Below are 12,282 nucleotides of genomic sequence, written 5' to 3' on the forward strand. Positions count from 1 at the left end.
AAGGCTGATGGAATGCATTTGCATGTTTTGCCCTACAGAATTGTATGGGCCTAACTTGTTTTGACATCTACATGTGAGTTCCATATTAGCCTTTAGACTGCTATTGTAAATGTTGCTTTTAGTTATTGAAAATGGCTTCCTTCCTGCCAGGCAGACAGCATTCAAGTTTTCCAATTGTGATTTTTTTTGTGTATATATGGGGTTTTCAACTGTCCTTAGAAGATTAAGGAATGGTTTTCCTTTGGATACTCAGGATGCAGACAGAAGGCTCTGATGCTACTGGCTGGAAATCCTTCGAGAGTGAAAAATGCTCCTTCGTGGAGCAGTTTTTAAGAGCATTTTTAAGTAAATATGCAAATACATGTTGCAGTCGACGCGATCCCTTAATCCAATCTATTTCAGCAGTTTAGTTTTATTTTGCTTACATGTCGTAAGTTGCAGAATTTAGTTATTTAGCAGATGGGTCTAGCTGGGATTCCAGATCTTATGAAAAGTGTTCTCTTTTGTGAGATCAGAGTCTTCGTCCATTATCTGAACAGAAAAAAGTCACATATGAAATTCAGCTGAGACACTGAAGTTGTCACCGTTAACATTTGTGTCTGTATTGCATGCTGCAGAAGATAAAACACATCTTCCTTTCAGAATTGTCATGGTTATAAGTATTTTCTTTAGGTCATGGTCCATAAGGGGTAGCTTCCAGTTTTGGCCTTGCAGAGTATGTGCAACATTATCTGGCCAATGGAGATAGAAAATACCAGTTGGCCCTTTTGAATCTTTTTGTCCTATCCAAGTGCTCCTTGTGCATTTACACAGTGGGATTCAGTTGCCTAAATGTATATACTGATTGCCATTTTCAAAGCTATAGGATAGCCGGCCTGGCCTCCAGCTGGTGCTCCAGAAGGGCACAGATCCCTGGTAGGAGTGGTACTGGGTCTGCCAGCCCCGTGCTCGGGTCCTGTCGTGCCGAAACCAGGACAGGTCCTCAACCACTTAGGCCATTTTTTTTTTTTTTTTTTTAATTCTGAAGTTCTCAGACTTGAGGATAAGTGTGCTTGGTAGGCTGTTGTCCAGGGCAGCAGACTGGCAGAGGTAGTAAAATGACCATGTCTGCACTGCCTTGAGGTATCCCCAGAAATCTGGGCTGCCTGCTTTACCTTCACCAGACTTCAAGTTGTGGCTCGGGCTCGGAGGGGGAGAGCCCTCTCCCATGTCCCTCCTCCCACAGCCACAGGAAAAGGAAATCTAAATCTTTGCCCTGTCTCTCACTCTCAGCCCCCTGCACTTCCCAGTGCAGAAATAAGTGGCCCCAGCCATGGGCCCAGCATACTTTGGGAAGCAAAGTTCAATTTCATCTATGCTGCTGAGGAATCTTGCCCCAGCTCTGAAAATACGTCAGTTACTCTGGGTTCAGCATTAGCCTCACGTGGCTATGCTGTTTTGAGGGCCTGTGCTAGTCTCTGTGCAAGATGCCAATACTGTACCTGTCTGACAGCTAAGCCAGTGTTTCGGTAGCTTCTAAGGCCATCCTGCACTGTGTTGTGCTGTGGAATCGGAGTTTTGCAGGGATTCCCACCCCTGTGACATCTTGATCCAAAACACCGGACCTCAGCTCTGGGAAACTCGTTTGATCCCGACCGTACCTTTGGCCCTACTCTAGCGGTATGTGCTACGGCCAGGTTCCAGATGTAAACATTAATTTGCTAATAGGCGTGATTTGGGACATTGTTGCTTGAGAGGTAAATGAAGAACCAATGAAAAGTATAAGATGAGCATATATGAGAAGAAAAAGTCCTCCGTTCATGTCATTTCTCTCCGTCTCTCTCTTTTGCAGACAGGACAGGATGGGTCATCCCCGAGACCTACACCCACCCGCATTCCTGTGTCAAAAGGTATGAAAGCAGGAAAGCCAATAGTGGCAGCCCCAGGAGCAGGAAATGTGACAAAATTCGAGCCTCGTGCCGAGACTCAGTCTATGAAAATAGAACTGAAGAAATCTTCAGCCAGCAGCTCTGCCTCCCTGGGCGGGGGTCAGGGCTGATGGCGGAGGCTCAGGGGGTATGTTCTGCAGGTTTTACTGCTACCATGGAAGTCAGCCCCATGTCTGTGTAGTTGCTCACGTTTGCCTGTACTAATGGAGTCCTGCAGCTGTCACTTACAACAAACTAATAAGTGTGTGCACTGACTACTTAAGTAACAACATCCTTTTGTTTTCTTACTGAAGTTTAAAAAAGAAAAAAAAAAAAAAGCCATCAAAAAGGCAGTTGTACGCCAGGAAGATTTTCAGCCTGGGAAGTGAGAATGGGGCAACCGCACTAGGTTATTAATCTAGTTCAGGAATTCTTAACAATAGACTTGGTCACTTTTTAATAGATCGAAGAAGTTTGGTCACTTTTACTAAATTGTCTTCCACCTTAACGGATCACTTTCCACCTTCGCTACTGCATGGGGAACTTTCCTTCCTGCCCGTGATCACATTGTTGAGATGCCACGTTGCCTAGGGAAGCAATGCCAGGAGGCAGCGCACTTGAGGTCCTGTTTTAATGAAAGCTAGTACCTCAGGTGAGGGAGGGAGGGGAAGAGAGAAAGGATGGGCACTGTGTGACCAGCCTTCTCTCTAGGAGTCTCCCATCCAAATCAGTGTTTCTTAGTGGTGAGCTGCTTTCTCAAAGCGGTTACAAAATTCAAGGGGAATGTAGGGAGGTTGCACAATGTTCAGCATCGTTCGACAATGTTCGGCAGCAGCAGTGCTAAGCAGCAGCTTATTTCTTCCAGGGGGGGTTAACACTTGTAGACAGTACTTACAACCAGGTCCCCGACTTACACACACTGGGTTACTGCCAGCTCAGGGGTCAGATGAAGGCAAGTGAGCCAAAAGATGTTTAGTCTTTAGAAAAAGCTTGAGAAACATTGATCTGGCTAAAATCAACATAGTCCATTTGTGCCTGCTCCAAAGACTGCTAACGGCTATGAAGCAAGTCACTCCATTGACTTCACCAGGTTTTCAGTTTTCCTGGTTGGATGAACTTGTGCTATATTTAAACCTTAGTTGCCAAGCATCCTTATGCCTTAGAGGGGAAGTCAGCACAGACTGCTGGTGGTAGAAATTGCTATCTAAAGGCACAGCTCAGGTACAGACAGTGAAAGAGAGAGGGTTTGGTATGGAAGTTACTCTCAGTTCTCAGTAGTTTGAAATATTTTGTCTTAAATACAGACCACCTCACAAAACCATGGTGATTAATCGTTTTTCCTTCCCTCTTTGTGATTTCCTCATTTATATGTTTGCATTTTTAAGCATGTTTTAAGGAATTGTTCCAGCATGGAAATGGTGTGGATGCCGATGATTGTTATGATTGTTTATTTAATAACAGTAAAGTTATTAAAGGGCATTTCCATTAAGTGATCAATTTCCACAGAAGAAAGTCACAACCAAAAGAAATGGAGCCGAGCAGACTGATAAATGAGGGTTTTAAAGCTTGTATAATACCTCAACCACCACAGCAAGCTGTAAAGGACCCAGTGGTTAGGAATAGCTTTCAGAAGGTGAGGCAGGAAGACCACCAATAAGCAATAAATACAATTCACAGAAAAGAAAATGCACCAGTGGGTGAAATATTAAATGGCTTTCTGTCTGGGAGAAGAGATTTGATGGAAGAATCTGCCACGGAAGGTCAACAAAATTATGTTCAGTCCAAGCAATGTTTCATCTTCAGTCTGCACTTTGCATTGCTCTCCAATTTAAGATTCAGATATGGCCATTATCCCAGCGTAAAGCTGGAATTTTATTATTAACATGAAGGGCATTTTGTCTGTGGTATAAAAGCTGCTGCCGCATCAGAAAAGAAGTAGGTTTCAATTTTTACATGTCTAGCACCTGCAATACCTGTTAATTTTAAGGTTCTGGTTCCCATGACATCTGAAAATCAGATTTGTATTAGTAGCATTTTTCATAACACTCAATTCCCAGTATTTCAGATAAAACTTGAAAACTGGAATTAGCAAGCAATGTGAGTTACTATGCCAGAAATACATGAGATCCTCTCAACTAATTGTTATCATTTAAAAGCCTCAATTTGTCAATAAATTGTTGCCGAGATCTTACTGTTCTTATCGTAACATAGACTTTTTAGCAGATGTTTGAAGAAAACACATTATTAGGAGCTTTTTGCTGGATATTCACTCTAAATACTGGCACTGAAGCAAGTCTTCAGGTCAAAACAGTCTTTTAAATAATAGTGCGAACATGAGCCCCGAGCTAATGTGGCTTGATACAGTGATGAACTACAGCTGCCTTAAGCCGTCCTTTTCAGATCCTTGCTTCAAAGAAACTTGGTTCCTTAGTTAACTGTTGCTACACCCAAGGCAATATTCTATGTGTGCTTGAAAAATTTGTTTGTTTTGCTTGAGATCTAAGAAACTAAATCACCTGAAGAAACAAGCCAGCCTTACAATACCTGAAATCCAGGACACACAAATTAGCACAACTGAACCAGAACTGCAGGCACAAGCCGGGGATTACTCTTGTAGAGTCAGGAGGATTTCATGAGATGGACTCGAGAAATTCCAGACAGGTCAGACCAAGAATCCTGTTTTTTTTCCCGGGGGCAGCACAACAAAAAGGAACTTTTGCTCCATAGCAGAAGTCTAAAGAGTTGGAATCAGGCAACTGGTTTAATTGTTAGCTAAAAATAGGTATTTCGTTGTACTCATCATTTTTAACATCTGTTTTAATGGACCTGAGATTCTTGTTTCTTAAAGGTAGAAGAAGGGTGAGATGAAGAAAAAAGAAAGCCTATAGTTCAGAAGTCTTAAAAGTTGAAGCGTAACTGTCTTTATTATATTGGAATTTCCTCTGAATCTGAAGACAGTTATTTTAGTGACTACAGTAGGTCAGCTCCAGAGGGCAGTTCAGACAGCCAAGTGTAAAGACAGTGCCTAAGCCCCAGAGGCATCCTGAAGATCTTCCTGAAGTTCTTCCACTGCCCTTGTCTAGTCAGTGTTTCAATTGTGACTTAACTAGCACCGCAGCCTCTGAACCTAATCGAGATCCATAATCTAGGTATTCTTGTATTTCCTCTAAGGGCTTTAAGTCAAGCCACAATTTCATGGTCACTTAAAGTCAGGATGTAACCACAAACTGGAGTCAAAAGCTGTAGTCCTGTCTGTCACCTCCAGCCAAGAAAGTACTCACTTCTATGTGGTTGTCTCTTGAGCTGGCACAAGTGTTTGAACTTCACTGGGGAACTGATCTGAACTAAAAGGAATCTGGCAAAAAGCATGAAGGCTAGCTTTAACATAGCTTAGTTCCAGGCTCTCGGGCCAGAAAAAGAAAGAAGGAAAGCGTAGGAACCCAGTGGCTGTTTTAAAGTGACTGTGGAATCATGAATGCCTCCTAGTAGATCAAATACCACACAAATGTAGGGGTAGTGCTGCTTATTTTAAAAAGCTTTTGATTGAAACCTTTCTTCAAAGGTAGGAGACAGGTCCCCCTTCTCACCAGTATCTGAGGAGACTCGAACCCACATCAGCTCCAGCCAGGTTCACCAATGGCACTGACAGACAGTTGAGGGGGAAGAAGGTGGCATTCTCATTCCCTCCAGTAAAGGCTGTGCTGTTCTGCATGGAGGGCTGCAGTATTCACTGAGCAGAAACAAGAGAGTGGTTGAGGGGTCAGGATATTGAACTAGGAGGGAGCCTCCCCGGATTCTGGTCCCTGTTCGAAAGGCTGCCTTTGAGCCTGGCCTTTTGTGAAAAGAAGGCTTATAAGATGAAGTGTCTGTGTTCATCCATCCCTCCATCTGTCCTTCCTTGATGAATAACATTGAACACATCAACCAATTTCAGCCAAATCTGACAAAGCAATAGGGGTCTCCAGAATAAGAAATTCTTCCAGTTTAATGAAAAGGGTGACAGAGAAGAGGAGCAAGACCTTAGTAGTGCCCCACTGCGCGGAAGAATGTAGCATGAGCTCACCTTCATGCAACATCAAAGAATGAACACAAGAGAGTGATGTCAGAAATACCACAAGGAGAAGCTTTGTTGAGACCTCAGATTTTACTAGGCACCAAAGAATCAAACTCCAATCCATAGGAAGATATTAGGGCCTTTATTTACAGGGCTTCTTGTGTATTCTACATTACTGGATTACAATGCAGAAACCAAACCTTCCTCTGCCCAGGTGACCATCTAGAATGACTCATCCTCATGCTTTCTCTCTCTTACCTTTTTTCTGTATTGATTTTTTTTTTTATGAAGTGGAACAGTTTCAGTAGCAAAATGCACTCAACTCAGAGTAATAATGATAGTCGCAGTGCTTCATCAGGAACTAAGCTGGCTGAGAACCAACCTTTGTATTTTTGGTAGGATTCAATGTCAGCTGGAGAGATGCCCTGTTCTGGCTGACTGCGTCGCCATATAAGCAGTCGTGATAACTCAAGTCCAGCAGTAGGAACATATGGCTTGGGACAGCAGTAAGGTGGAGAGGTGGAAGAGCAGGGAAAGGGCCAAGGCATTAACGAGCCGCACACATGGACTGAGAAGGTGCACCCTCAGTTCTCCAGATGATCTTTGTGATTGTAAATCTAGTTCCTAATAAGTTTTCCACTGTGTTCCCTAGATTAGATCCCGTCACCTGAATTACTGTTACATAAGAGTATTGCTAATGTAGTCATTAGCAGAGCAATACATTTGAGGAAGTGTGACTGAAAATGAGGGAGCACAGAACTTCAACCCTGATGCCTGGGGGATCTCTCTCAGATGGGTAAACATGCTAAGTAAATAATAGAAAAAAAACAGAGATTCTGATTTATTTTGCCCACCTTTTTTTCCTTTTGTGACACCCATTAGTGTGATTTTTCAAAAAACAAATAACACTTTGTGACTCTTCTGAATATGCCCATAGAGTGCTCAAAGTTAGTATATTTAAACCTCAAACCTCTTACAGCACATAGTAATTAGCATCATGTGAGTAATCTCTAAAGTCACGTTAATATGGTGATTCCTGCCAATTGGATGCCAAGTTATATGTTACTGCCTGAAATATGCTACACATGTTCTAAAACATGCCCAATATTTACATGAATTTTCAGTGATTCTGATCAGAAGTGGAAGAGCATGTCTTTAAAGAGAGTAAGCTACTGCCCTGCTGGGTTTCAGGTGCTTGGCATAAGCTGCAACAGTCAGGACAATTTTCAGACCAATTATATGTTCCCATCACACATCAGTGGCCGATTTCATTGAGTCGGTTTGAAACCTGTAGTTTGCTGGCAGGAGTTTCTGTGAGCTCATCTTTCAAACTTGTTTTCATTTAGGGGAATGTTTTTCTCCCCTACGTCAGTGTGAGTTATCCTCTTTCCCTTAACCTTGCCTGAACTCTCTCAGGCAAAACCGTATGCAAACCCATCTATATCATTATAGATGATAACTTCACTTTGAATCTTTCTTACTACCTACACGCTGCTCTTACTTGGCTTTTTGGAAGATGCAATCAGGGTTAACTACTCTCAGATGCAGAACTATCGGCTCTGAGAGTCAGGTATGATCACTCAGGTATGAATGGTTCTTCACTTATAAACTCTCTTCAGCAGGATTTTAAAAATAGAAATACTGATGTATGACTCTCTTCTGTCGCTTGGGCGTGCGTTGCCTGTGGTACATACATTTTTGTATTATCTGGTGTTATTTGTTTGTATATATTGTAAGAAGAAATTAAACTTCATATGTTAAAATGTCAGTTGATGTGCTTCATTATATGAACTGGTATTTTTGATAGGCCAGCTGTTTATGATGTGTTTCCCAGAGAAGTTCTGATGTACATCAGTGGGACTGAAAGCAGAATTAGCAGTTTTACGTTAACTTCATTTTCTTTTCCTGTGATTAAAAGAAATTGTTTTGTTTAAGTGAATTCATAGCTCCATGAAATATTCACATCTGTAATCCTAGAAAAATTTATGTAATCATATCCTACAGATATCATATTCCTACAGAGGGTGGTCCAACAGAACTCTGACAAAATCTGCCCTACTATAATTTTAAGTTAATAACTGCTCAGACACCTCTTGTAGTAACTAGTGTGTGTGTGTGTATATATGTGTGTATAATATATATATTTTTATATATATAAGCATTTCAAATACAAAGTACTGATAAACTAAGAGCTTACATATACGTGTGTGAGAAAAGAATGAACAAATGAATAGTAGAAGTGGAAATCAGTTGGGTTTTTATTATTTCTCCTACTCGGTTCTGCATAATTGCTGTATTTGGTCTGTAGGAGGAAGACTGATTCAGAAACCTGCTGTAGTTTTGCTGTTCATTCAGTGACTGAGCCTTTACAAGGAGCATGATATTTTTCTCCTACCCATTTAGTTTTTAGAATTTTGTATCTAAACTCTGTATTAATATATGATGTGCATAGGGAATATTAAGAAAAAAATTGTTTCATATAGAGTTCGTGTGACTCCCATTGAAGTTAATGGGAGAGTTCGCCAGAGGTTACAATCTGATATTAAGTAAATGCAGCTTTTTACATCATATTCCGCAAGAGCTTGAAGTTAGAGAACAGTACTGGTTATAAGGTAAAATCTTACTGTAGTTTGTGGTTCTTTCACATTCATTGCTCAAATTTGGTAGAACTGGTATACATATCTTGTTGAAAATCATTTTTTATTGATAAATTATATGGAAAAGAAATACTTTCTATTTGGGAAAGTCTATTACTTCATTTGCTTAACATACGTTCTTGAATGTTGCCTTAGCCCTGCTTTTCTGAAAAGCATGTGTGAAAAGCATCGCTGGAATCTGCCATCTAGTGGCAAAGTTCTGGCATTAAAAGTACATGGAAAACATTTTGATTTTCTTTCCTCTTATAATGTAACTTATTCAAACATCTTGAAAATATTAGTTAGGAAGCAAAGGCAGAAGTCAATAAAAATGTAAAAGGAAATCAATACATGATTAGTGTCATTTCTTGGATCATGTAAATTTTAAAAATCTTCAGACTATTAAGAGAGGAAGGAATCTTAAGAAAGAAAACAAATAATTTCCATTAAGAAAATGAGTATTTCTGAAAATGTGTTGTTATATGTTTCTAGTTAGCATTGGTACAGTTATATTATTTGAAATGCATAAAATACACCTTTTCAGAGAAAAACATCATTGATAGCTAAATTCTTATATTTAAAAAGTTGCCTGTAAGAACAGTGTATTTAGATAGAAGAACAGAAGACCAGGTCACTAGTATTTCAGGAGAGCCCAGAGATTAATCAGGATCAGGGATCTCCTACGTTACACGCAGGGCAAAGTTAAACCCATCCTTTCAAAGAAAACACCAACACTTTGTTTTGCATGCTGTGGCTGAAATTTATCCCCATTAAAGTCAGTAGCAAAATTCAAGCAGACTTGCTGAATAAAACCAGCGTAGGTTTCTAAGCCAAATTTCAATTAGAAATGAGAATTGACCTCATACCTCTTCCTCATCCCCATTTCAGAACTGCCAGCAGGTTTATGACGGATTTGCTCAGACAGGATACAAGAGACCCAACTCCAAGCCTTCCTCTACCCGATTCGGGTGTGGGACTGGAACCTTGGTGTTCTTGTGGTTTAATCCATTCAGCTGTATTATTCTTTTTCCCTATGGATAACCGAGTGATGGTCTTGGCATTGAGGTGGAAGCCAAGGGCCTCGGAGCCCTAGCCTGGTACTAATTTAGTTTCCCTTTGTAGCATTAGCCAGGCCAGTTTTTATCAACCAATGATGCGAGGGTAAGCCTGCGAGATGTTTCTAGGAGAAAAATGCTTTGCACTGCCATTGTAATTGCTCTTCTTTAAAGTAACTCGTAATTCATTTGCAGCTTCATAAAACCAAATGTTTTGCTATCTTCTCTTTTAGAGAGTGTCATCATTCACCAGTTACGCATGAACTCTAGATGAGTTACCGCCCCCACTATATGCTCTCTGTGTGCACTACCTTCCTTGCCAGTTGGACGGATCACTGTAGAAGCTCTCTACCATCAACACCAGGGTCACTCGTGCTACTGATTATTCGTGGAAGTATTTATTGCTTCCGTTAGATTTTATATATTTTTCTTGGTAGAGCTTTAAGAATGAAGGGCCTTGCTGATATTTTGAAAGTACGTAGTCAGAGAGAGCAGCAGTCTTTCTGCCAGCTGAATTTCACTTTTATTTGCAAAGCCTAAGGCACGTGCTTGATTTTGTTTGACGTTTGCCATATAATTTATTTTTATAATACACTTTGTAAAGTAACTGTCCCAAAGTTGCAATTCCTGTTGTCCATGGCGCATTTATTTGTAGAATACACTGTCAAATTCGCAATTTGATATTTTTGTAATAGAGAGTATGTAAAGAAAGAAAAATTTAACTTCAACAATGTTTTGTGTTTAAATGGAAAAATATTCAGCACATTTTTTTGCCACCATGAAATCCTGTGAGACTAAATACTCTGAAGACTGCTGTATGGAATTTGTACTATTGCAGAATATTTCTTGCACTGTGTGGTGGTTTGGCATAAATTTAAGTATTGAAGTCCAATGCCTTGAAATACAACCAGATTTACTCATTTTAAACAATGTAAGCCAGTTTTTAAAGCTGTGATTTTTTTCTATATAAAGTATGTTTTTACTTCTGCCTGTACCAAAAAAGATGATTTTCATTACACTGTAACTAATAAATTTTCATAACTATGCAAATGTAATCAAGCGTTTGAATTTTAACTCTAATTTCTTAAGGTTGACAGTACTCACGTATGTATTTGTTTATAGGGACAGAATGTATGCCTTTGGAAGTTACTTTTTCCGACTGGTATTTCACTGCAGTATCACAGTGATGTGTGTAGTAAAACCGATTCAGATGTTAAGATACAGAGAGGGGTCTATCACCAAGCCCTTAACGACTTAATGGTTTATAACCTTGCGCTTTCACTGCATTGGCAGAGATGTCCGATTGGTACGATCAGAATATTTAGTCCAGGACTAATAGGACTGTATAAATGAGATGCCATGCACTCTGCCATACGCTGAAGGGCGCTTTTTACACTGGTGGCTGTAGCTTTTCAAATAGCATCCAGAGAGTTCTGTGGCAGCTATGCTCAAAATGATTTTTGAATGAATTATATATAAAGCTGGACACAACCCAGGCAGGGTCTTTTTTTCTTACACATTTCTTAATGAATTATTTTTAATCTAAGTCATTGGCACATATTTTAAATACTGCAGATTTTTTAATTGCAGAAGCTACTGGGAGAAACTGTTTTTTGGAAGGGAAAACAGTGTTGTTCGCAGGAGATATGCTGTGGGACGCCAGAAAGAGTGCGTTAACTCAGCGTCCCACGGAGATGAGTAGGCCAGTTCATTTTTGAAGCTGTAATAACGCACTGCTATGTAGTCAATTTGATCTTCGTGGTTTAGTTTGCTTGCCAGCCATGGGAGCTGTTTTTTTTCTTCTAGATACGAGTTCTGCAGCAAATGCTGGCATTGTAGAGAGGCAGGATATTCTGGGACCTGTATAAACTTTCTTGGAGTTGATGGGCATTGTAAAGAGTTTGCTAATACAGCTATACTGAGTAATCAAAATAAATGTTGCTCATGCTTGCAAAAGAGTCATTTTGTCGGCTTATCTTATACTTCAGCTGGTACACCAAGTTTTTTAAGGAGTGTTGTTTTTTTTCTTACGGCGGACAACGTATGCCAATAACATAGCTGTGTCTGTAGATTATATTTTACAGTGAGTCAAGAAGAATTCCAGTAATAACAGCTGAGGTGAATAAAGTTTAGTGTGTGCCACATTTGTTTACTGCGCAGTAGAATGAATGTTGTAATGACCCAGATCTTCTATTTTGAAAGCATTACTTGGGAATCAAAACCTATCCATGTTAAGAAGTACATTGAGCTCATCTGGAATGAAATTGCCGGCTATTTGAAAGCGACAGTGACATGCCTGAAGTAAACTTCAGCTTTTAAGTATGAGTAAGATATAAGTAAAATAATATTCTGAAGTTGAGACTAGATTTAAAAGGTCGCAACCAAAGTAGAAAATATTTTTCCTTGTCTAGACTTTAACACAAAGCCGCTTCAGTATGAGTGTATGTATAAGTTGTCCCCTTTTGTTTTATAATTTCTAAACAAATACATAAATATTTATGGTTTTGCAAATACAGTAAGTTTTTAAGCTTTAAAAAAATAAAGGTTTGTTTAAAGCATAAATACAGTCGTGGTGTATTTGAAACAATTTAGATTTTAAAATATTTTCGATGAACTGCAGCACTTTGGAG

The 12,282-nt window shown here is 39.8% G+C and overlaps 1 protein-coding gene across 9 annotated transcripts in view; it reads left to right on the forward strand.

Annotated features, from left to right (window-relative positions):
* FILIP1 (filamin A interacting protein 1) overlaps window positions 1-10,707 on the forward strand; it is a 117,739-nt gene extending 107,032 nt beyond the window's left edge. For 8 of the 9 annotated variants that reach the window (XM_009275765.2, XM_009275770.2, XM_009275768.2 and 5 more), the window contains 2 exons: window positions 1,832-2,055; window positions 9,886-10,707. In XM_009275765.2, the coding sequence (XP_009274040.1) occupies window positions 1,832-2,038 (207 nt within the window). In that variant the 3' untranslated portion in view covers window positions 2,039-2,055; window positions 9,886-10,707. The remainder of the gene's footprint in view (window positions 1-1,831; window positions 2,056-9,885) is intronic. The other variant, XM_009275771.2, reaches the window with a different exon arrangement.
* The last annotated feature ends 1,575 nt before the right edge of the window (window positions 10,708-12,282 follow it).

Source organism: Aptenodytes forsteri, unplaced genomic scaffold (assembly GCF_000699145.1).
Source record: "Aptenodytes forsteri isolate BGI_AS27 unplaced genomic scaffold, ASM69914v1 Scaffold256, whole genome shotgun sequence".
NCBI lineage: Eukaryota > Metazoa > Chordata > Aves > Sphenisciformes > Spheniscidae > Aptenodytes > Aptenodytes forsteri.